General features: G+C 42.3%; 1 protein-coding gene across 5 annotated transcripts in view; it reads right to left on the reverse strand.

The window, feature by feature from the left end:
• Window positions 1-16638, reverse strand: part of LOC136760106 (UDP-N-acetylglucosamine--peptide N-acetylglucosaminyltransferase 110 kDa subunit) — a 31251-nt gene extending 14613 nt beyond the window's left edge. The window contains exons 1-7 of one of the 5 annotated variants that reach the window (XM_066715372.1): window positions 16183-16638; window positions 13372-13522; window positions 8871-9114; window positions 8589-8657; window positions 4409-4525; window positions 2219-2298; window positions 1818-2013 (exon numbers count right to left, since the gene is read on the reverse strand). In XM_066715372.1, coding sequence (XP_066571469.1) covers window positions 1818-2013; window positions 2219-2298; window positions 4409-4525; window positions 8589-8657; window positions 8871-9114; window positions 13372-13522; window positions 16183-16219 — 894 coding nt within the window. In that variant the 5' untranslated portion in view covers window positions 16220-16638. Of the gene's footprint in view, window positions 1-1802; window positions 2014-2218; window positions 2299-4408; window positions 4526-6073; window positions 7953-8588; window positions 8658-8870; window positions 9115-13371; window positions 13553-16182 lie in introns of those variants that run through there. The other 4 variants (XM_066715371.1, XM_066715370.1, XM_066715369.1 and 1 more) reach the window with 4 other exon arrangements.
• Between the last annotated feature and the right edge of the window lie 8312 nt (window positions 16639-24950).

The following is a 24950-nucleotide window of genomic DNA, read 5'->3' on the forward strand; positions in this document are numbered from 1 at the left end:
TCTCGTTCCCTTCACTCAGCGGCTCACAATCACAGCCACATCAAAACACACCGACAGATCAAACAGGAGATGTACTAGCCGCGGCTCTCAAACTATATCCCGTTAATTAATTTAATTAGATTATGACAGTAATTAGCAAACTAAATTACATTAACAAAATTCAAGCACTTTCACAACATTGAAAAATAACACCTTCAAATTAAAGCATTTTCAAGGATTTCAAGCACCTGTACAAACCCTGTCCATGACTTTTTATATTTTGGTAATTTTCCATGACTTCTCCAGGATTTTCCATGACCGTGGGAACCCTGTATTTATTTTATGAGCAGATTTGACCCGACCAGATATAGTTCTCATCTGCCTGTCCTGATAGGCTCAGCAAGTTTCTAACTTTCCTTGGAATTCATGTGGATCAATACTTTGACCTGTTTGATCATGAATGTTAATTATTTTGTATTAGGTGTAGGGCACTGTAAAAGCTTGTTTTCTGCATTGATGTACACAGCTCTAATACAGATGGAGTGCTTTCATGTTGCACAAGAGGTCATTTCAGTTTTATGCTATTTTTATGACTAGTTATTTATGTTTCGTTTTCTAATTGTATAAGTCTTCCAAGAAATGTGCATACCGATTTATATACCAGTTTACACAGTTTATTGCAAAAATATTGTATTCGTTTTCTTGTTTATGTACACTAGCGGTCAACAGAACACCTCACTTTTTCCAGTTTTTATTGAAATGTACAGTTTAATGTCTCAATGCACTCTGAAATTAAAGCTTTGAACAAATAAACAATTGGCAATAGAAAAGAAATCATGGAATAGTTTTAATAAAATGTAACCCCTTAAGCTGACAAACCCCTCTGGTACCCTTAAAAGAGCACCAAATCCGTGTGCTTCTTTAATCCCAAGTGTACTCTTCACTGTTGTGTTGTTTGCCAAGTGTTTGGTATCCCATGACAAAATGTGGGATTTTTCTGTCCCGCATTTACGGCCCCCCCCAGTAGGAATAAAAAACAAGACCATCCATGTTTTGGTAGAAGCAACTGATCATCTGAATGAGACCCCCACCCCGCCAGAGCCAACTGTGCGTTTACCCCCCGGGCTGTGTCTTGAGAATGAAACGTGCTGGTAGCCAAGAGAATAAGCTTTCAAACGATGTGCACATTGTAGGAATACAGTGTAACTTCTATGCGCAGGAGCGGTGCGTAACACTGCCAAATAATGCTTAAGAGGGTGTAGTAACAGTATATATAACTCTGAAATGTAAATTATTTTTCAGTTTTTGGTAACCTAAACTTTTATGTGTTATGTTCATATGTAAAACTATTAAGTTTTATCCAACTCAGTGTTGTTCAGTGCAGAGGTTGTATTTAGTATGAAATGTCGGTGGTTCTAGTGTTAATAAGTTGTCAGTTATGTAGTCGCTTTATAGTCAGTATCTAAGTTTTGAACATTTATGTGCATTGCTAACCTATATTTCCGAGTTTGGTGGTTGTATGGTTTTCATTTACAATTACATTTGCAAAACACTGGCAGTTTTCCGAACGCGTGATCTTTTTATTTTTTTAATAATAATAAATCGTTCATATTTAAGACCTTTCAAGGCCTTAAAAAACGAAAAATGAATTTAATACTCCTGTACTACTACTAGTAAAATTCCAGACTTTCATGACTTTTCAAGTTTCAAGGGGGTGGTCTGATCACACCAGTGCACAGAGGCACAAGAGTTTGCAAGAAAAATAAACACACACAACAATGTACGGGGTGCACGCGGAGCGGTCTGGTCGCACACACACACACCGTGTAGTTTCTTACATTGCCCTTCTCCTTCAGGGCGTTGGCTAGATTGCAGTAGGCATCAGGGAAGTGGGGCTGCAGCTCGATGGCACGGCGGTACGTGTCGATGGCCAGGTCAATCAGGCCCTGCTCGTAGTACACGCAGGCCAGGTTGCCATGGACGACTGCGTGGTTCGGACTCAGGCTCAGGGCTCGCAAGTAGGCTGCCACAGCCCTGTGGGGAGAGAGGAAGGGAACAACCCAGGTTACTGCAGGTTACTGTTGTGGAGCCAGGGTCAAAGAATAAGAGTACACAGAGCTGCCCTGACCCAGCACTGCACTTCCTTTATAGCCCCGTCCAGATCAGTCAGGGTTAGGCTAATTCTACCACATTCACCCAACACCCCACGCGCTGATCAAAACCAATCCGATGGTCCTACCTGTCAAAGATGCGAGCCTCCTTCAGGACGTTGCCCAGGTTAATGTAGGCATCCAGAAAATTAGGATCCAGAGTCACAGCCTGGAACAACACAGCACAGCCCAAACAGTTTAAAACACTTTTCAATATAAACCAGTCACCTAACAGGAGAAAGTTGGCAGCAACCACACTGTAAAGCCTTCTGAATGCCGAACAATCTATTGTCCTTGAATCCTAACCGTTTGCAGTTTAGATTTCAAATTGGCCATCTTCCGAGGGCTTTTAAAAACCTTGTTACAGGAACTTGAAGACTAACAGATCGATGGCATAAGTATAATATAACAATGCAATATAATTAGGGCTGCAACAACTAATCGATAACGTCAATTATAAAAAAAAATCATTAGCAAAGAAATTAATTGTCGATATGTTGGGTCTACCTGGAGCGCAGCTACAAACAAAAATTGAAAGATGGCGGAGGCTGCAACTACACCCGTGGAAAGTCATGCAAGTCTTTTGAAGTATGGGAGCACTTTACATTGAACACTTCAAAGAAGAGTTTGCTGGATAATGTGCAAAGCTGAAGTCCCATATGGTGCAGGAGCACAACAATGATGTATGAACACCTGAAGAGAAAACCCATTGGAGCCATGATGACAACTCAAGTAAAGACCGTGGCACACTAGACCTGACACGTCATTTGTAGTCCGTCATCCAAAAGGACATGGCAAAATGTATCTGGTCTGCGTCTCGCTAGAGAACAATTCACAGAACCTAATTTATCCTGCACTGACATGGGCATCAGACCAGCCCCTCCTGGAATTCCAAGAAGACTAAAATGTAACATTACCAGAAAAAACCTGGCTTGTTTGGTATCAACTGAGGGACTTGAAAATGTATTTGATAGAACTAAAACTTGACAATATAGAGAGTTAGAAAGTCTAGGTAACATCTGAAGCATTTTCACATTCCTCAAAGCCATCACACCCCCAATACACATTCTGTAGGAATCAAGGGGGAAGGAATGGCAAAGACTGTTTCGATTCAAATTTCAATTTTATTATCCCAAACCTGACCGATCAGAAGTTTGGAAGGAAAGAGATTAGAATCTTTGTCTTAAACGTATAAAAATAGAAAGCTAAAACTAGCAATTTGGAGTGGAACAACCTGGGAGAAGAAATCAAGGAGACGAAATGCAGGAAGACTTCTCCACCAAAAACCTGAAAGCTCTGCAACCTTCCTCAAGTCGACGCAGTCTGCCAGCCCTCCACACTATAGAATGGCTGCATAACTGAATCTCAGTAAACCACAAAGGTAGTATATTTTATGTACTAGTCAAGAATTAGGTAAATCACAATTAGATAAAACCTAGTTGTGTATGAAATCTAAATTGTAGGAACGGGTAGCGTTATTTTACATGTTTTGTGCCTCCAGTCAAAACTCAAGTAATGGATAGATCTCCCCTCACTCTTACTTTTAATATTATGCACTCTGCTGGTCTCTATCCCATCTTTGCAAATACATGTTGTCCGTTTACATTTTTTTTTTAAATAAACCTATATCTTGTATAAAACGAAACAGCCTCGAGGTTAATTAGTGCAGATCAACCTCACGGCTAATCTGAGTTCGTATTAGTTAAAGTATTGTGGTAACTTGCGTATCAACCCGGTCTTGTTTTCAGAGGATTTGACCGCTCTGGGGTATATTTATGGGGGTCACTAGATAACAGGACTTTATTCAGGAGTTATTTCTTCTGATATCGATACAGATATACAAACCACATCGAAAGTACTTACTAGGAAAACAATAACTGTAATGATAAATTAAAACAATTTGTCCATTGCAACATTTTGGTTGTATCTTAACAGATCAGCATCGTTTAATGAAATTAAACGATTTACGATTTCTATTGGTTTTAAAACTTCCTTCTCAAGTTGTTTTAAAGAGAGCATTGTGCAAGATGAGGAAAAACACAACTTTAGTTCTTTGAATAAAACACTTTCATTTAATGCTGAATTATTAAAAAAAATTAATCAGATTAATCGAAGTAGTAATCGACAGATGAATCAATTATCAAAATAGTGATTTGTTGCAGCACTAAATATAATCAAACAATCAAACTGCACTGCAAAAGCTAAACAGCAGGGGCAGTGCTCCTCACTAGCACATTAACAATGGAGGAATGTTGTGCAGCTGGTCTGCAGTCACTCACCTTCTCAAAGTGGTGAATAGCCAGCCAGATCTCCCCCTGGGCATTGAACACACAACCCAGGTTACTCCAAGCCACTGCAAAGTTGGGTTGCGTCTCGATGGCTTTCAGGTAACAGGCCTTGAAAGGGTTAACAATGAAACCAGGAGAGGACGAGGCAGAGAACGGGAGGTGATGGGGAAGGGGTAGAGGGTAAGGTAGATTTGTAAAATAAATAAAAATAAAACACAAACAAACAAAAAATAAAATAAAAACAAACGAAGATTGAATAAAAAAGGAAGAAAAAAGAAAAAAAAAAAAGCAGAGAGAGACATTAGTGTTCATCCTCTACCAAGACAAAAGGTGAGTCTGCAGCATGGGCTCGCCTGCGCCAGTCTCTGCCACGCTAAGCCGCTTGCTTTTCCCTGCGCTGCGCGGATCCGACCCGCACCCACACACAGGCCACCATGTTTCAGTTATGGAGGGAGCCAAGGGAAAGCTGCCTGCCACTCCCTGACATAAGTCTGCGCCCTGGCTTCTCCCACACCTCCAAACCCCCCACACTCCTGGGGGGAAGCCGTTGGGAGTCGTTAACCTCCTACGGATCCAGCAGACACTCGGTTGACTGAAGCAATCCCAAGTCTTTACATATGTGGACCCTCTACACTACTAACATTACTGTCTGAAGGTCTATGCTTAACTCCAGCACCTTCACCTCACCTGATCAGCCCTGACATGCTGGTAAAGTCCAGTACCCAAGTGTGCTAACTTTGGTTGAATTTCAATAGCGTTCGGGCAGCAGTGCATAAGTGGCGTGGCTGCTGGTGTGTGCCTGGCGTTCTCACAACCTCGAATGGCAGTGGCTGCGTGTGGGTAAAGGTCCCTGTAATGCGTGCGCAAAAAAAAACCAACGCCGGCGCCCACCTCTGTGCCGCTGTCGCTCGCTGCGCAGACCACGCTAAGGGCCGCTACGCTGGCGCCATCTCCGGCGTTGCGCGCAGACCGCAGACTGGGCCAGGCTCCACAGACCAGGGTGACACACTCTCTGTACCTCCCGAGCTCAAGGGACAGGGCACTATGGACTGGGCACGAGTAAGAGTGCTCTACCATGGGGCAATGGGAACGCACAATGTATAGTACTGCAAGGGGGGGTGCGTTGAGACTGGCCAATGGGATCCTGTGTTGGCATGGGGGGCCACTGGGTGACACACTGGCAGGGGCCAGGGGAGAGGGTGGTGGTCTGCGGCCAACTTGCCGGGGGGAGGGGGGGTGGGGGGGTGGGGGGATGGATGGAGTCGCAAGCGCGCGCGTGCCTGACCTCATGGGGTCGTTTCGCTGCGCAGCCCCTGCGCTACTGCAGACTCACGGCGCATCACCTGCTCAGCAGAACGCTGCAATTCCGAACCAAGAAGAAAAAACCAAACGATAAAGAAAAACAAAAAAAGGAAAAAAAATAATTAACAAGCAGGAGAGTTAGAAGGTTCTTACTTGTCTGTCTCTGTTTGCTTAGAGGAAAACCCAATCCGTACTGGTTTGTCATTTAAAGAGTAAAATATAATAACTTTCTTTTTCTTTTCTTTTAAAATGACTTTTCTTCCATTATCTTTTTATGGAAACCACAAGACAGAAGTACTCAAGTATGGAGTGTAGTGTGTCTGTTTCTTTTGGTTGCAGTTACAAACCCGTTACCATATTTTTCGACTTTGTCGGGGGCGGCCGCGGCTGGAAGAAGAGGTGAGGACTGATGCTGCCCTAGCGTTCCATTCCGCGAGGCACCTACGCAGGAATAGTCACCCACCTGAAACCTTCTAAATAACAATATCAGTGGTAAAAACCAAAAGAGACAAAATAAGAAAACAAGAGCGTTAGTAAGAGTCTGCAAACAGTACATTCTCTTTCTATGGAAATCAACAACAAAAAAAAAAGTAAAGTAGTCCTGGAACTAGTTTATGTATATAAAACAAAACAAAAAAAACAAAAAAAAACAGCCTGCTTTGACTTTCCACTCATGCAGTAAAAGGATTTTGTTTTACTGTTTCTGAATCAGGGGCAAAAGCTCAGAATAAGGGGCAGGAGGGAAGAAAGGCTTTTGTCGGTGTTGAATTTCTATTCTTTGAATTTGCTGGTTTTAAAAATCAAACCCCATTCCACCTTCTCTAAATTTCTGTCCTACACAAGAAAAGGAAGGGGGGGTAGCTGGCTTGACCTTCCCCAAATGAACTGATTACATATAATTAGGAATAATGAGTAATACAAAAATAAATCGATCGTCGCATACTGGGAAAGGAAAGGAAAAAAAAAAATTTAAATTCTTTTTTTTTTTCTGCTTTTTTTGTTCATGTTAAATACCTCGCTCTCTTTATCCTGTCCTGTTTGGCTGAATCCTGGCCAATGGATAGAAAAAAAAAGATCTTGTATTTAATCTGTGTATCTAGAAGCCTCCAGAGCTCTGAAATAAAGAGGTCAACACTGCTGCTGCGCGCGCTCTGTCTCACTATACCAGCAACTGGCTGCGTGCCGTGGAGTGCAGTGTGCGAGCTGTATGCCTGGCGCAGCCGGGGTAGGGGCAGTGTTGCAGGATTCAGACACTTGAAATCCACAAATGGTGCACGGGGGACTTCAGATTGACAACATTATAAATTCTCCCAACCTGCTTTAAGATCACTGTTGCACTAGCACATTGTTAGGGGAGGATTTCCTTAATTTCACTAGGGCTGATAGGGAGAAAGGTGTGCAGTGCAGAGTGCTGACAGAGGTTGGGTTGTTTGGTGAATGCAGGGGCATGGCGATCGTTTTCTGAGGATTGTGAGGCCAGTGGTGGCATTAAGGCAGTGCGCCATGAGCGTACAGGGCTGACCGAAGCGAGGCAAGCCCTGAGCGTCTCTGTGCAGCGAGTCAGGCAGACAGCTCCATCGCGCGCAAACTCCACCTGTCCTGAGCAGGCGCGTGGGACTCGGAGCGACAGAGCAGGGGGGCCAGTACCCTCGCGCTCTTCCCCGCTCCTCCTCCCTGAGGCAGGGAATAAGATGGCTTGTAACCAGCAAGAAAGGAGAATATACAGCGACCGACTGCAATGGATAGGACCTTCAGCCAATCCCACAGCCTATGCAGAGCCAGACAGCTGCTCTCTGTTCTTGCGCCGTGTGCACAATTTGGTTAAGGGAGGGAGGGGGCCAGGAAGGAAGGGAATGGGAGATTGTGGAATAAGTGGTTTAAGTGGTTGTTTATTTATTTTTATTTTTTTAAAGAGTAAATTAAAGAACGGAGAAGCATGGGCTAGAAGCCATCTTATTCCTGTTATAGCAAATATTACTAACTTCATCAGTCCATTTATTCTCTCAAGGCCGAGCCAACACTTGCCCTCCAGGAGATCACAAGCACAATTAAGTTCTACTTAGATATTTATTTTTGTCCCCATTTACTATTTATCTTAATTGTGTGTTTTTATTTTAGAATTCAGCCTTTCTTCCGGTCTGGAAACACCCTCCTCAACAGTGTCAAGCCAGGGTGAAGTGACAAGATCTGGGTAAAAGGGGGGGGGGGGGGGGGGACAAGGAGAAAGAGGAGGGAGACTATTCTACTTTTAAATTGTTTTAAATTAAAAAAAATATATATATATATATATATATATATGATAGATAGATAGATAATGTATGTATATATTAATATATATATATATATATATAAAAAACATACAAAATTCTGATGGTTAGCTTTCCACAGGGGAAAAGGCATCACACCACCAGCCTTAGAGTAAAGCCTTAATAATTAGTAAGGCCCCTCAAAGCATGCCCCTTGTCTGTAGAAAGGCAGTGCTGGGGGGGTTCCTCTCTCAGCCCTTCCTGAGCACAGGGAGAGACACAGAGGAAGAGGTGGGGCTCTGAAGTGACAGGGGACAGACTGGAGCTCAGGGCTTAGCCCTAGGGACGCCAACACGCACACGGAGTGTTGGGCAAAAGAAACTGCTGGGAAGAACGGGTGTAGCCAACCAGAACAGAGCCAAATCTCTGACACGCAAAAGATGGCAAGGTGGGGGGGGTGGGGGCGGCGAGAGAGAGGAGGATGTAGATGAGGATTGAAGGGGGGCACCAGGCTGAGAGTGGGTTTGTTTTAATACAAAAATAAAAAATTCTGAAATAAAAACAAAATTGAAAAATAAATGGAGACAAAACGGAAGTGCCAGCAATGATGAAGAAGGACCTACCTTGGCCTCTTCCAGACGCCCGAGAGCTTTGAGAAGGTTCCCCAGGTCACTGCGCACACAATATAGATCCTGCGACAGACATACAGTGCATAAGACAGGGCTTTAAGTTTTGATTTCTTGTTCTGTTTTGAATCGGTAATTTGCTAAAACACAACACAGAAAGAGTCCTACTGCTAAGTCCCATGGAATGGTAAGAATGGTAGTAGAACAGGGGCAACAGTTCGTTCGCCAGCATGCATTTCAGCCATCCAAACCAAAACCTGCATATGACCAGCGACTCACCGGGTTGTACTGCAGGGCAGACACATAGGCCTGCACGGCACCCTCCATGTCTCCAGCTGCCACCAGCGCGGCAGCCAGGTTGATGTAGCCATCGATGAAGTCGGGCTTGAGCCGCAGGGCATGGCGGTAGTGCTCAATGGCCTCCTGCAGCTGCCCACGTTCCTTGTACACGTTACCCAGGTTGGAGTAGGCCTCAGCCAGCATGGGGTTCTGCTTGATGGCCAGGGTGCTAAAGTGAGCCGACCTGCAGAGGAGGGAGAGCGCTCAGAGACCACACTTATGCTTATCAGGAAACTAATCACACCACGGCCAGTAGGCCGACTGTGTTTGGACTGCTGCCTCATGAAAAGCCCGAGTGATTTCACAACACTGTCAGTACAGAGCCTGGGGATGGAAAAAGACGCAATAAACAACAATCCAAGAAACTCGGCCAAACAGCCAAAGCTCAGCATAGCCAACCAACACCCTGCAGAGAGAGAAGACCTTCACTGGTTGGAGGGAGGGGGGAGAAGAGAAAGCTGGAAGAAGGAAAATAAACAAAGAATGGAAATGCAGCAGATATGAAGACCCCGTTCACACTTGAGATTTAGGCCGGCCCTGGGCTGGGTCAAAACTAGTCCCGCTTTTCGACCCGGCCTAAATCTTTCGAAAAGCGTCAGCGTGTGACGCAACTCAAGCCCCGCCCCCAGTGACTGCGTGTCTGATAGACACGGATTAAAGGCAGACTAAACACGGGCAACAACAGCTGCACCGCTGCAGGACACAGTATTGTCTCTGTATTGTTTGAATGTCATATCGATCTATAGCCTTAAATGTACCATTACATTTCACTAGCTCACATCTTCATATATATTATTAAAGTCTAGGCTAAGTAATGAGTCATAATGTTAACAGTTCAAACTACTCGGTCGATTAAAATAAGTGTGTAGCTGGTAAACTTGCTATTGTTTGTTCTTGTACTAAGTATGATTGAAGTCTGAAATTTAACAGTATGCATTTTACACGTGGAAATTGCATTGTGAAATTGTGAACGGGACCATAACTTTATTAATTATCCGAATTTTGCATTAAAACAATATAAATTTAACCGAAGCAGGTTTCCATTCAAATCAGTGCATTTTAATACGAGACCAGTTATTTACTATGCAATCCGAAATGCAGTTATATTGAGCCGAGCAGTACAATCACAAATGCCAGCGTTAGAGGTAAAAACTGGGACGATGCAGAAATGAAAGCGCTGTTTACAATGTGGATGAAGATAAAGTTAAAACAGAAACCGCAGAAGTGCACAGCGCTGCTGTCTGATAAAACTATAGACGCGTCACAGAGGCTGCTTTCGATGCATACGATTGCACACTAATGCACACGATTTCTTGTGATTGAATGCGGATGTCCTAATAAAGGTGCTTCGCTTTCGGATGAATTGTATAACGGCACTTTTAGACTTGCAGAACCGAAGAAAGACATTTGAAAAGGGAAATATATTAATTAGATTCCCCATTGAACCAGCACATTTTTAATTATTTTAGAAAGCTTCGGCTGCAAAGTGTTAAGATTACTTTCAAATAAAATATAGAACCGAACAATAGCCAATCGATATTAATAAGTTGTGATTATAAATACAGTGCATACACCTGTAAGCAAACCTAATGTCCTGCGTCACTGGTTTGTTTGAGCAGATTTGTTTATTCCCAGCATGCATTTAGTTTAGGCCGGCTTTTCGCCCGCATATGTGAACGCACTTAGGCCTCCTAAAACTGCAAGTGTGAACGGGGTGTCTGAAAAAAGACGGCCTAAATTTGAGGCGGCCCAGGGCCGGCCTAATATGTGTGAATGGGGTATTAGAGAGCACAGGAAGAGTAAAAGGTATCAGGCATAAAATGAGACAGAGAAAGAAGAGAGATAGTGAAGGCAGTGGTGTTGTGCAGCGCTGGAGATTCAGCTCCCTGGACAGCCCAGGAAAGCAGCCTGTGCCACAGCGCTATGGTTTGGCCCAGCTCAATCATTCAACACGAGGAAACCAGCATCTTCAGTAAGCATGAGCTTTGCAGAACCCATATGTGGATCACACTGCGACCGTATCACCTACTTCCCTTTACTGCAGCAGAGAACCCAACACAACGCAACCCTAGCAAAGACAGCACAACAATACAGTGCAGCCCTCAACTAAGCAGCACAGTTCAGCACCCAGGACAGTGCAGGCATTACAGACTGCCTTAATACTGTTGTGCCATTACAGCACAGAGTCTAGTACAGAAGCACACTATGCAGGCCCAGTAATGCTAGGGTTTTATACAACAGTAGCATACAGTACAACTCAGTTACAATACAATGCAATGTGTATTGTGACCTAGAAGTACAGTACAGCTGAGTTTCAGTAAAGTGTGTGGTGTGATCCAGCAGTGTTGTAACCTCACAATGTATAGCAGTGTAGCAGAGTACAGTGATGTAACCCAGCAGTGTGTAATAGGGTTGGGCGATTTACCTCAAATGTATTGTTACCGTGATATTTAATAATCTACCTCCTAAATGTTCCATACCACGGTATATGCGGTAACAAAACATCCTCACACAACACTAGTAGAGGTCGCAACTCTGAGTGTGTAATGTTCGGACTCGATGGGAGACCAAACTGAGTGCAGCTGTAATATCACTGTCTCTTATGATTATAACTCGCTATTAAATCAATCGTACAGGTGCAAACATCAATATACCTAATGTATGTAAAAATACAAGTATTTAAGACCTCATTTCAAACATTAATCTTGTTCACTTGTTTTTATCCCCCTCCTACCGGTAACTTAAACGCCCATCCTGATGATCACGTGTCTGTTGTTGCACTGCAGGAGCAATTTGCTCCGCCAGGCAGCACCAAAAATGTTGGTTGCTCCCCTTCTTTTAGGCAAAAGTCTCCGAGAACCACTGTGATTGGACCCATACACTGTCACTCAATTTAAAGTAGAGGGTTTCAACAAAATGGGGGTGTTGGTGCTAGATAAACAGTTAAGTAGAAATACAAAAAAAAAAACATTAATTCCCTTTACCTCATGTTTTCAAAAGGTAAATCAATCAGCACCAAGCAGACACTTATATGATAGATTCATGCGTTTGTCTATATTACATGTTGATAGTTGTTTTTGGCCATACCTCCAAGATATTTTTGCTATAAGCGTTGAAATAAGAGCTGTGCTCATCCATTTTTGAGCCTTTTTGCCGAGTTCTCAGTCAGTCTGTTTACAGTGTCCCGGCTCGCTGGGATCTCACAGCGCAGAGCCGAGCAGACATTCAGTGCGTGGGATTTATATGTGATTTTTTTTAATGTGCGTTTTAAACCCAGTAACAAATGTTTTACGATTAAAATGGAAATTGAGCCAACTAGCATGGAAGTACTTGTGTATTTGAGCCACAAGCTCCCCCTCTGAGAGAGTCTTCATTACGGGAGGTAACATTGTTACATGCCTACGATCCTCATTAAAACCAGAAAAGGTTAACATGTTGGTTTTTCTTGCCAAAAACTTAAGAGTAACAACATCAACAACAGCATAAGAACAGGCTGAAGAGTAGACCCCATTATTTTTGATAAAAATGGACCTAATTTGATTAGAATATATTTATTTGTAGTTTTATTTATTTTCAGAAACAATAGATGTGAAACCATTGTATTTTATTTTCAGTAATGTTTATATATATACACATACATACACACACATTCTATATATATATATATATATATATATATATATATATGATTTTGCATTGTTCTTTTTTTTTTTGTTACACTGATTAAGTTTGCAAAGGTTCTAACTTCAATGAAAAATAGCACAATTATACACATACTTTTTTCATGCATAACCTTATTGCGGATTTATTGTGATCAAGGTTAATGTGGTCATTTATCACAATATTTATTTCTGGCGATTTCACACAGCCCTAGCCCGAACTTTTGTATCCCTCTATTTTTGCAATAAGATAAGAGACTTCAGTACTGGAGGCAGCATTTTTTAAATGTCTCAAATTATCTGTAAAACCGGTTGGTTTTCCTTGCCAGTGACTTGTGAGTTGGTAAGCTGATTACAGCCTTTACAACAGTATAAGGGCAGGTTAGCAGTACAGTGGGCCCAGTTAATTCAAGCTTCATTTGTGTTTCATTTATATATTACTTGTAACTTTCAGATGTTTAATGCAGTTGATTATGCACTGTCCTCTGTACTTCTTAATGTTAATTACACTAATTTAGTTAGCAGAATGTCTTAACTGCATTGGAATATGGCACAACTATACTCAGCCTTTTTTTAACACAAAGTTATTGCGATACATATTGTTATTGAGGTAATTGGGTCCACTTATTGCAATACTGATTTTGGTTGATATCGCCCTAGTGTGTAAGTTCCATACAGTAGGGTTCAGGGCCCTGGTGTACTCCATCAGCTCAGCGCAGTGCAGTAGAGTGTTGTAACGCAGAAATGCAGTAATCCAGCAGCACACTGAGACCTGCTCTCACCTGTCCAGTCGGCGGCACTGGAAGTGAATGGAGGAGAGCAGCAGCAGCACCCCAGTGTTGTCCGGCTCCTGCCGCCACAGCTGCATGCAATGGCGCTCGGCCGCCTCGAAGTCTCCAGACTGGTACTCTCGGTGAGCCAGCTCTGCCAACCCTTGGAAGGAAAGCATACGTTTTGTCGGTTCTGGAGCAGTCACCAACACAAACCCAGGGGGAAAACAAAGCGTTAGAACAAATGGACAAACTTAAAACCAAAACAAAAAATGAACTGAAAAAAAATAAGAAAAATAGCAGCAAATGCAAAAAAAGATTAAAAAAATACAAATGATGCATGACATTTTAAACAAAAACCTGTTTCAGTGTTAAAAATAGACTTATAAATGAGTGGAAGTTCTGGAGGTGTTAATGAAAAGCACTCTACATGACATGATACTCTACCAGGCTGACTGTTTCTTCCTAATTCTTAAATTGTAATTTACTTGAAACTAACATGCTCCACTGAGCATGATTTGTATGGTGTACTCACTGCACTGTGCAGAATATTTTACAGCAGACAGTTCAGTCAGCCACACAGGAATACTTATGCAACTGAAGACATTAAGAACTAGAGACCTAATTTAACCATTAACTTTTCAAGACTGTACACAATACACAATGGAATATAATATTGATGTTCTCTGTGCCAATTTTTACCTGAAAACCCCTCCTGACAGACTATGTAGAGAAAAGCTGTTATGAGAACATTATCAAGTTTTAATGACTACTTGAAGTTCAAGAAGATTATACCTTTAGATAGGTTGTTATGAAAAGACTGATGGTAGTGAAAAATACAATATAATATAACCTTAAATACTTACACATCTCACAAACATGTATTGCTTTTATTTTTACAATTATTTTAAATATGATTTTTCCTAGCCAAACACTACAAAACCATATTTTAATATAGGTAATTAAAAGATGCACTGTGAACTGTAAAACAATATATAGAAATGTCCAAGGCTGGGAACAAAATAAAATGATCAAGATAGGAATAAAAATAACTGAAGGATGGGAGGTGAATATAAAATATGGGTGGATCAAACACGGTCCTTCCAATCCGGGCTGGGATAGTGGGAGAGTTTACAAGTTTGAAAATCAAACAAAGCCCAGGGCCCCGTTCCTCGGCCAGATAACTTTCAGGATAATTTATCGTAAATCTGGCTTTTTCCGTTCCTCATAGCAAGCTTAAAGTCCAGTGGAGTAAATCTGCCATAGGAGACAGCTTGATTGAAATAATCCGATTAACTGAATCCGGCTGATGAGCCTGATTTAGTTAAACCAGGTACGATGAACGGCCTCAGAGCGTACAGATTTAAAGCTGTGCACCTAACACTAGTCTTTCAATTGCTAATTGTGCAATAATGCATAATAAGACTAACCACAGAGCTGGGAAAATTAAACACGTTTACCACTTAAATAGTAGACCTTATGGTTGTGGCCACTTATCTAACATCGGACCGAAAACACGTGGTCTAAAGTTGCTGTTTTGTGTAGGCATAATAGATGGCATCACCACCCGACTTCAGACTTCGTATATTTAATAGTTTTCACACTGCACACGAATCACGTGTTAAACATCATCCCGTAATATCCTAGACAGCGCCTGTGCACACAGCGAGGGTTTTAATCCGTGTACTGCACTGTAGGCCATTTTACTTCTCTGTGGAATTGTGTTGTAAAATGTCACCTTAGATATCGCTGCTCAATAAATGTGTCTGAGCACAAAAGGCGTTAAGAGAAAATAATCGTTATTACTTTAATATAACAGCCTGTTTCAGTGGCGGTTGTGAATGCAGTAAAGCCCTGCAGCTGCACGGTGTAAACGGGAGGAAATTTCCTGCTGGTCGCGGCCAGTCGCTGCTGCGGTCACCCACACCGCCTAGACACGCCTAGGGGTATATCCAAACCCCCCAACCTGGTCTGGGCACACATGGGACAAAGCCCGCCGGCCACGGGCAACGAGCTAAATAACAGAGTAGGCGGTGGGTTGTTGTGGAGTTTAATGTTGTATTAATTCATTATAACAGCAGGTGTCATTAAAGCACTGCACAATAATGCTGGCATGCATTTTATAAACACGTCACTGTTACAACATGAACGGCAGTAACCCCAAACAGGGTTCAGGGTGTAGCTAACGTGGTAAACTGCCTGTACACCGAGACACAATGACGTGTAGGCTACATAAGCAAAGCATTTAAATGTAACACAACTATAGCGCTCTCTTTCCGTGTATGTTAAATGATTGTATTCAAAATCCTCAGCCGAGTTTATAGAACTACAGTCTCCTCTCCCAACACTATACGGCCAGCTTCCACCCGAGTAAAGGCCTCGACTCAATCATTTTATTTCATAGATCCACTAATAAAACCTAGATTTTACCAAGAAAACTAACAACCTCGGCAAACTACTACAGATCATTTTTTTAATTAGCACAAGACAGGGTATTGGAGTATTTAGATGCAGCTGTTGTAGGAGTTTAGTAACGTTTGTTCTGAGACGCAACACCTATTTTCGTCATTCTAAGCCCTAAAAATTAGACCATATTGTTAATATTTAAAGTCGTCCGCCCGTCTGAAGCATCAGTGCTGCAAGGTGGGCAGTCGTCTGTAAATAAACTGCTAATTTAGAGACTGGTTAGCTTACTACATCATAATCTAAGATGTAAGTTTACAGATGGAGAATCACCTTTGTCTTGGCCGTAGGCACTTGGTGTTTTTGTACATAAATAAAAAAACATTAGTAAACAGAAAAATGAAAAAAATCAATATTTACCTGTACTGTCAGCCACGTTTCCAACGGAACTCGCCATATCCACGTTTGTAACTTTAGCACGAAATAAATGTTAAAAAAATATAATTTATACTCAGAGAAATCGAGTAATGGTTTTTTAATAATTTAAAAAAAACAAAAACAAAAAAAAACAACGTATGCAGCCGTAATTGGAACTGATAATCTATTATTATGAATACAGAAACAGGACGGCGATGTCAGTCCTGCTTTGTGCTACGGTCTTGAATAGTTACTACACACTCTTTAACCAACACAACGCGTTGTCTAGATTTCCCAATTAAACGAAGTACACCGCTTTGCCCGTTTGCTGTTTTTTATTCTCTGTTGATATGGAAAACTCGCTCTTCCCTCGTCTATTTCGATAAACTTTACATATGCATCACTCGAATCGACAAAAAAGCGCCTAGGCTATCCTGAAATGGCGGCACCAACTGGGACTACTTCAAGTCGTACAAATAGACCTCACGAAGGACAATGTGAAATTCTAGACTTAAAGGCCATAAAGTTCCACACAGAGTCTTGGATTATTTATAAAGTGTATAAACATTATTGTTATAGGGAGGGAAACACAAGAATCCCTGCATCTCAAGTTATTGCAAAAATACTCTTGCGCGGATGTGTTGGTGGCAGAGCCCCAGTGTGGTTAGGCGCTAGGCAGAATTGTGTATCAGCCCGCGGCAGCAATGCGGCAAGAGGCAGGCCAGTGCGCATGTGCAAAGGGGGTTGAGCGGTGTAGGGCTGCTTTCTCAGATCCGGGCCTCGCCCCTTCGCTTGCGGGGCGGAAGTACTGTGGTCGCCATCTTAACGGGTGTCCCAACACCTTAGGGGACGAGTGAAGGAGCCTAATTTTGCTTTTTGTGACCTCAGTTTACAGGATGTTGCGAATGTGAATCATTTACAAATGCAACGTGATGCGCTGATTTACAACTACTGAAAATAAAGAAAATTGTGGTCAGCAATGGACATGTCTGTTGAACACGGCGGGGGAAAGCATTTTGTTTTCCGGTATCTCCTGTATCACATGGCCACAAACATTCATATTTAACATTCCGACAATTTAAAAACTTCATAAAGTTGGCAAAAGAAAGCTGTAAATTATGCCTTTGATGTGTAGAGTACATTTGTGCACACTCATACTCACGGTAGATTGATACCACTGCATTATTTTTGTCTTAAAACATAAGCGTCACATAATGTATATTAATCTAACAGTTTTAGTTATTTTACAAAATGTAAAAGCAGTAGATATTATTAAGTAAATATACGTTGAAAGAAACGAAGGTGCTTTGGTAACGATTGAGTGCAAGTGCAAACAAAACACAAAACAATATGAAGGGTTACAAATGAGCCAAATTAACAAACTTCTACTTTTTGTAACGACAGGGCAATGAGAGAACCTGTGGGACTTTGTTTTGGGGGTAGATTGTGATTTTTATGGGGTTTTTAAATGTACTTTAGCATTATAATCCTCAAACTTAATGCGCGATGAAATGTGATTCATGCATTTGACTGCACTGTAGCAATACTGCAACATTTAAATGATGTAGTCATTGTATGATGCACTTAATCTGTATTCTTTAATGTTGAGATATGCTTTGGCATGGTGTTCCACTATATACAATTAAGATTGATTTATTTAATTTGAATGAGGATTAAAGATTCTCATTATCCAAAATAAAAAGGGACATATTCCAAAAATGATTGAGCTAGTGAAGAGCTATTACTATTGCTTTTTATATTTGTACATTGGCAATCTGTGAGCAAAAATGGAACCTGCATATTTATAATCGTTTTTGGGAAGAATATGTGCCTCGCTTCATTCAGCTTCATATTCTGCAGCAGACTCCTATTAATGCAGCTGCATTTGCTCCAGACTACAGAGGGAGGTGGGTTCAAGGTGGGGGGAGGTTGGCAGTGGATGTGTGTGGGTGGGATCTATCTGTCCATATTTTTTTATTTGTTTCTGTATTGCAGTTTGCTTAATAACTTAATTACAACAAATTATATATATATATATATATATATATATATATATATATATATATATACACTCACCTAAAGGATTATTAGGAACACCTGTTCAATTTCTCATTAATGCAATTATCTAACCAACCAATCACATGGCAGTTGCTTCAATGCATTTACAGTCACACAGTCACCAGATCTCAACCCAATAGAGCATCTTTGGGATGTGGTGGAACGGGAGCTTCGTGCCCTGGATGTGCATCCCACAAATCTCCATCAACTGCAAGATGCTATCCTATCAATATGGGCCAACATTTCTAAAGAATGCTTTCAGCACCTTGTTGAATCAATGCCACGTAGAATTAAGGCAGTTCTGAAGGCGAAAGGGGGTCAAACACAGTATTAGTATGGTGTTCCTAATAATCCTTTAGGTGAGTGTATATATATATATATATATATATATATATATATATTGTTTACAAAAAGTGCCATTTAGTCCCTGTATAAACTTTTATATAACAAATTTATCTTTGGCACCCTTTTGCACTTAGCAAAGTATACCAGGCACTCGATTCAAAAAAGGTTCACCATACCTGCAATAAGGTGTGTATATACATTTTATTTTCACACTTTTTTAAGTCCAAAATAGGGGTGTCAGTAAAAAATATGGCATGACAGTAAAACCTCAAATGTATGGTTGGCAAACCTGGACTTGACATGCTCCAGCAAAGTTAAATTAACTAAACTTAATGAAAAAGAAACATGTTCTGCTACTTCTCACAACAAATCTGCTACTGATTCAGACATATTTTGCATGTCAATAGAAGGAGCTGTGGAAGTTTCATTGGGCTGCGATTACCAATCAGTTCAACTCTGGGGTTATCCATGCCCATAATCCCACCCCCATAGGCTAATCACATACAATCTCTGCCCCTACATTGTATTTAATTTTAGCACTCTTCACACAGAGCCATGGTGTAAACACAGACGCACTGCGATGCAATTTGTGTATTACATTTAATTCAGTCCCTACCACCGCAATGCTTTTCCATTCACTTTTCCCTTAGTATTGGTATGTGGGATTGATTTATTGTTTCTCTGCCAAGAGCACGCCAACATCATGCATTTTCACCTGGATTTACCTGCACTCTCTCCTAACTATTTCCACCTGTCCCCCTCACTCTCTACTTGTTAATTTAAAACTTGGAGTCTAGTTAATTCATGAACTAGTTAATTATAGTTCACACCAAGGGCCAAACTGACTCAAGGGGAAATCTTGAGCCAGATCAGGTGACCTGAAGGGATCCCCCACTGACGCTGAGAGGGAGGCCAGGCGGGTGTCTGCAGGTCCCTCAAAGAGGCCATGGATGCCAGAACCGACCCCGGTGATGGACCAGTGGGACAACGATCCACTCCTATCCCCAACCATGGTGGGAGACGGAGGGGGGCAGACTGGGGTTAACACCGCTATTCACAGGCATCTGGGCATCTGGGATCCAGTAAAATGGTGTAACGAAGCACTGCCGTGGAGGGTAACCCAGGTACTGAGTGAGGTCGTCAGGAACAGGCTGGGGTCAATGCCAGCAAACAGTAATGTCCAGGAAAATCCAAAAGCCGTGGTTGATAAGGCCAGCAATGATCAGGCAAACAGACTGGTAGGGAGAATCTGGGAATCGGTGGTTGAGTTACACGTGGAGGCCGTAAACAGGCAATACCTAACAAAGAAGAATACTGAGAAGGGCAACTGGACAGAAGACAAGACTTAGCATTAAATGGGAGTCACAGAGGCATTTATATGTGTACCAGAGGGCAGTGAAGGAGAGTGCTGGTTCAATGGGAGTTTGAGGATGATAGAGCAGGTGTGCATGGTGCAGAGGAATGTAAAGTGGCTGATTGCTGGGGAATGTGAGGGTTTAGTATTCGGGTGATGAAGACCCCTGGTGGTGAGTTTATGAATTGTGGGATATGTGGTATGAAACAGCTAAGGCTTCATGGGTACCTTATTAGCTCTCATCAGTTGTATATGATTCAATTACTGGAGTTAGTCTCAAATAAATGTATATACTAATACATAAGAGGAAATAACTAACGTATATATACAGTGAGGGAAAAAAGTATTTGATCCCCTGCTGATTTTGTACGTTTGCCCACTGACAAAGAAATGATCAGTCTATCATTTTAATGGTAGGTGTATTTTAACAGTGAGAGACAAAAGTTATAAGAGAAATATAAGAGAAAAAAGTTATAAATTTGCATGTTAATGAGTGAAATAAGTATTTGATCCCCTATCAATCAGCAAGATTTCTGGCTCCCAGGAGCACTCAGTGCTCCTAATCTCAGCTCGTTACCTGTATAAAAGACACCTGTCCACAGAAGCAATCAATCAATCAGATTCCAAACTCTCCACCATGGCCAAGACCAAAGAGCTGTCCAAGGATGTCACGGACAAGACTGTAGACCTACACAAGGCTGGAATGGGCTACAAGACCATCGCCAAGCAGCTTGGTGAGAAGGTGACAACAGTTGGTACGATTATTCGCAAATGGAAGATACTCAAAATAACTGTCAGTCTCCCTCGGTCTGGGGCTCCATGCAAGATCTCACCTCGTGGAGTTTCAATGATCATGAGAACGGTGAAGAATCAGCCCAGAACTACATGGGAGGATCTTGTTAATGATCTCAAGGCAGCTGGGACCATAGTCACCAAGAAAACAATTGGTAACACACTACGCCGTGAAGGACTGAAATCCTGCAGCGCCCGAAAGGTCCCCCTGCTTAAGAAAGCACATGTACAGGCCCGTTTGAAGTTTGCCAATTAACATCTGAATCATTCAGAGGAGAACTGGGTGACAGTGTTGTGGTCGGATGAGACCAAAATCGAGCTCTTTGGCATCAACTCAACTCGCCGTGTTTGGAGGAGGAGGAATGCTGCCTATGACCCCAAGAACACCATCCCCACCATCAAACATGGAGGTGGAAACATTATGCTTTGGGGGTGTTTTTCTGCTAAGGGGACAGGACAACTGCACTGCATCAAAGGGACGATGGACGGGGCCATGTACCATCAAATCTTGGGTGAGAACCTCCTTCCCTCAGCCAGGGCATTGAAAATGGGTCGTGGATGGGTATTCCAGCATGACAATGACCCAAAACACACAGCCAAGGCAACAAAGGAGTGGCTCAAGAAGAAGCACATTAAGGTCCTGGAGTGGCCTAGCCAGTCTCCAGACCTTAATCCCATAGAAAATCTGTGGAGGGAGCTGAAGGTTCGAGTTGCCAAACGTCAGCCTTGAAACCTTAATGACTTGGAGAGGATCTGCAAAGAGGAGTGGGACAAAATCCCTCCTGAGATGTGTGCAAACCTGGTGGCCAACTACAAGAAATGTCTGACCTCTGTGATTGCCAACAAGGGTTTTGCCACCAAGTACCAAGTCGAAGGGGTCAAATACTTATTTCCCTCATTAACATGCAAATCAATTTATAACTTTTTTGAAATGCGTTTTTCTGTGGGCAAACGTACAAAATCAGCAGGGGATCAGATACTTTTTTCCCTCACTGTAAGTTTACTCAAATGCCATAGGGGGAGTTTACATGCAATGTTTGTAACTCATAAAGTGAATGCATGTTCGGCCCGGAAATCATGAGAATCAGTTTTGTGGCCAAAAAAACGTGTCAATCCCAAATACTCCACTAAATGACAAAATGACAAAATAATGGGGGGGAAAACACATGCAAATGGTGTGTGTATATATATATATATATGTATATATATATGGTGGCGTGGTGTGTGTATATATATATATACCTATATATATACATATATATATATATACATATATATATACATACATATATATATACATATATATATACATACATATATATATATATATATATATATATACGGAGGTCGAACACTTAAATGGCCATATTAAAAAGTGATAAGTGAAAAGATCTGGTCAGATTATTTGTAGGATTCAAGGTAAAGTAAGGGCTCGTTCACACTAGAGGTTTGTTTCGTATTCAGTACGATTCAGTTCATTTGGAGAATGAGTGCGAACAACAAATTTCGATTATCAAAGGAACCGAACCAAAATGAACTGAGACCATCCAAGAGGTGGTCTTAGTCCTTTTGGCAAAATAACCGAGTTCAGTTCACTTGGAAAACTTGAATGTGACACTGGAAGGTCTCGGTTCTTTTGTAATCAGGAAACAAACTCCATATTTCACCCAATAGCATGTAGTTTTGACTGTACAGTACCAGTTAATGTAACATGCACATTTGTATGTATGTGTTAATGTATTAACAGTAACATAATCTTACAACAGTTGAATACTGGGCTATATTCATCAAGGGTGTTACAATGGTATTTTCTTTTCTGAACCTTTTACCACCTTGAAATTACATCTGTCTACAATTTATTTATTGCAGCATTAAATGGAAATGCGGGCTACCAAAATCTGTGACGGATTACCATAGTTTACCTTTTGGTAGCCCACTGGACTACCACACATAGAAGTGATTTGTCCACCCCTGGTAGGCCTGGGCCATTTCCGGCTGTTGCTGGTACGCCCAGTGGTGTTGTTGCGCCGTCTCTTTTACTGCTGCAGGTCAGCATATTTCGAGGCCGTTTCCTTGGCCTTGGCGTAGTTCTCAATACTGAGATCGACCGTCTCCTCGAACGTTTGGTCAGGTGTGATTGGTGCATCCAGGATCATGGCCTTCTCAGTGTCCTGCAGTTTGGCCTGGGTGAGTCAGAGATGGTGTCTGACTGTCACCATGGCCACGAGAGACCTCCCAATAGCCTTACCTCCCTTGCGTAGCAGGTCGGTCAAGTAGGCCAACACCAACTCTAGCTCCTCCGCCTCTTATGGGGATAGGCACACCATCAGCCTCTCAGCCAGGTGCCCCATGTATAGGACCAATATGGCCTGTGCGCTGTCCGCCTGCACAGCCAGGGTCTCAGCCATTCTTCCCCCTCTTTTCTTCAGGAAGGAGATACCCCACGTCTCCTGTGGAGCGGAGATCGGCATGGTGGAGTGCGTCGAAGGGTTACTGCGTCTGGGGGAGCGCGAGCATCTGCTCGGCAGCGATGTCCATCTCTGGGGGAAGTGCCTGCGAGATGTCCCTCGTCAGGAAGCCTCTGAGCTGGAGCGAGAGGTGAAGCCTGGGGAAGGCAGACGGGGCGCTTAACTCATTATTTTTGTGCAGATTATATTGAGGAGTTTTCTTATCTCATTAAGTTTCACTGTGTTTGGGTTCCCTGTGCTGGAGGCCACTGTCCCCTCTCCTAGTGGTTTCCTGGTGGTTTGTGGCCCTGATGCAGTGGGCTGGGCTCTGGGGGCTGGGGAGCTGGTTGGTGAGGTTCTGTGTGTTCTCACTGGCTGGGGGCTACCATGTGCCCACATGTGGTTGGGAATGTCCCTATTTTCAATGTGGTGACTGGTTGACTCTCGGCCTAGAGTGGTGTCCTTGAGGACCTTGGCAAAGGCCTTCATGCCCTCCTGGTTAAGATATACCCGGTCATAAAAGTTGGTGCTCCTGGATGGTGCGGTGTGCCAGGTGCATGTTGAGCATTAGTTGGTGATGGGGGCTGGGCTGCTCTGTGGGGGGAAAGTTGTGTTGTTTGACTCAGGCTGCAGTGTTGAGAGCTCTGGCTCCAGCTTCTCTCTCCTGGCTCCTTCTTTCTGTTTGTGGAAACTGAGTTCAAATGTTTCCAGGCTGCTCTTATCACAAAGGTAACAGCTGATGCTACTACCACCAGGGGGAGCTGCAACCTCTTACCCTCCGACAGCTCTCCACCCAATTCCCCCTGCACCACTGGTACTCAATCCTGGTCCAAAAACCTGGTGGTTTTTGTTCCAACCAAGCTCTCAATTAATTAATTGAACCCTCAGTTGACTTTTAAAATTGTGTAGCTGATACAAATGTTGAGATTTCAAGTTTCATCTACAGTTTCATACTTAACATGAACTATTTAAATAATTTATGATCTCAGATTAGGCAGATGATTAGTTAAATTATGGTTTAATGAAGTACCCTACTAGAAATGAAATAATTGAGATCTCAGTTAGAACAAAAAACAGCAGGGCAGGGTTTCCCCAGGACCAGGATTGAGAACCACTGCCCTACACACAGAGAGGATCACAGGGTTGGCACACATGACATGACAGACAGGTTACAATTAACTTTTGTTGTTTATTATCATTTTTTCCACATAATCCCACTTCCCCCTCTGTAACCACTGTCAAGTAAATCCTAACCATTAAAAAGGGCTTTTATTAAATCTGGGCCAAGCCAACCATGGACACAGAACTACCCCCCTTGCCCCAGGCGTAGCACCTACAGTCAGGTAAGTCTGTGGTGTTTTACTTCCGTGGTCTATGCTTGGCCAACTGCCTAATGTCCATCTCACCCAATTAATATTTTTGTTCAGTATATAACCACCTGTCTGCCATTGCTGATCCCCTTCCTCTTGAGAGCACTGTAGGTGTGACAGTGCTGTGTGTAAAATAGCAGGTACAGTGAGATACAGTGGCTTTCAAAAGTATTCACCCCCTTGGACTTTTCCACATTTCATTGTGTTACAACATGAAATCAGAATGGATTTAATCATGAGTTTTAGCCACTGATCAATACAGAAAATGTCCATAATGTCAAAGGGAAAAATACAATCTGCAAATTGTTCTAAATTAATTATAAATACAAAACAGAAAATACTTGAATGCATAAGTAATCACCCTCTTTGCTATGACACACCTGATTGAGCTGTGGTGAAACCAAT

Source organism: Amia ocellicauda, chromosome 10, assembly GCF_036373705.1.
Source record: "Amia ocellicauda isolate fAmiCal2 chromosome 10, fAmiCal2.hap1, whole genome shotgun sequence".
NCBI lineage: Eukaryota > Metazoa > Chordata > Actinopteri > Amiiformes > Amiidae > Amia > Amia ocellicauda.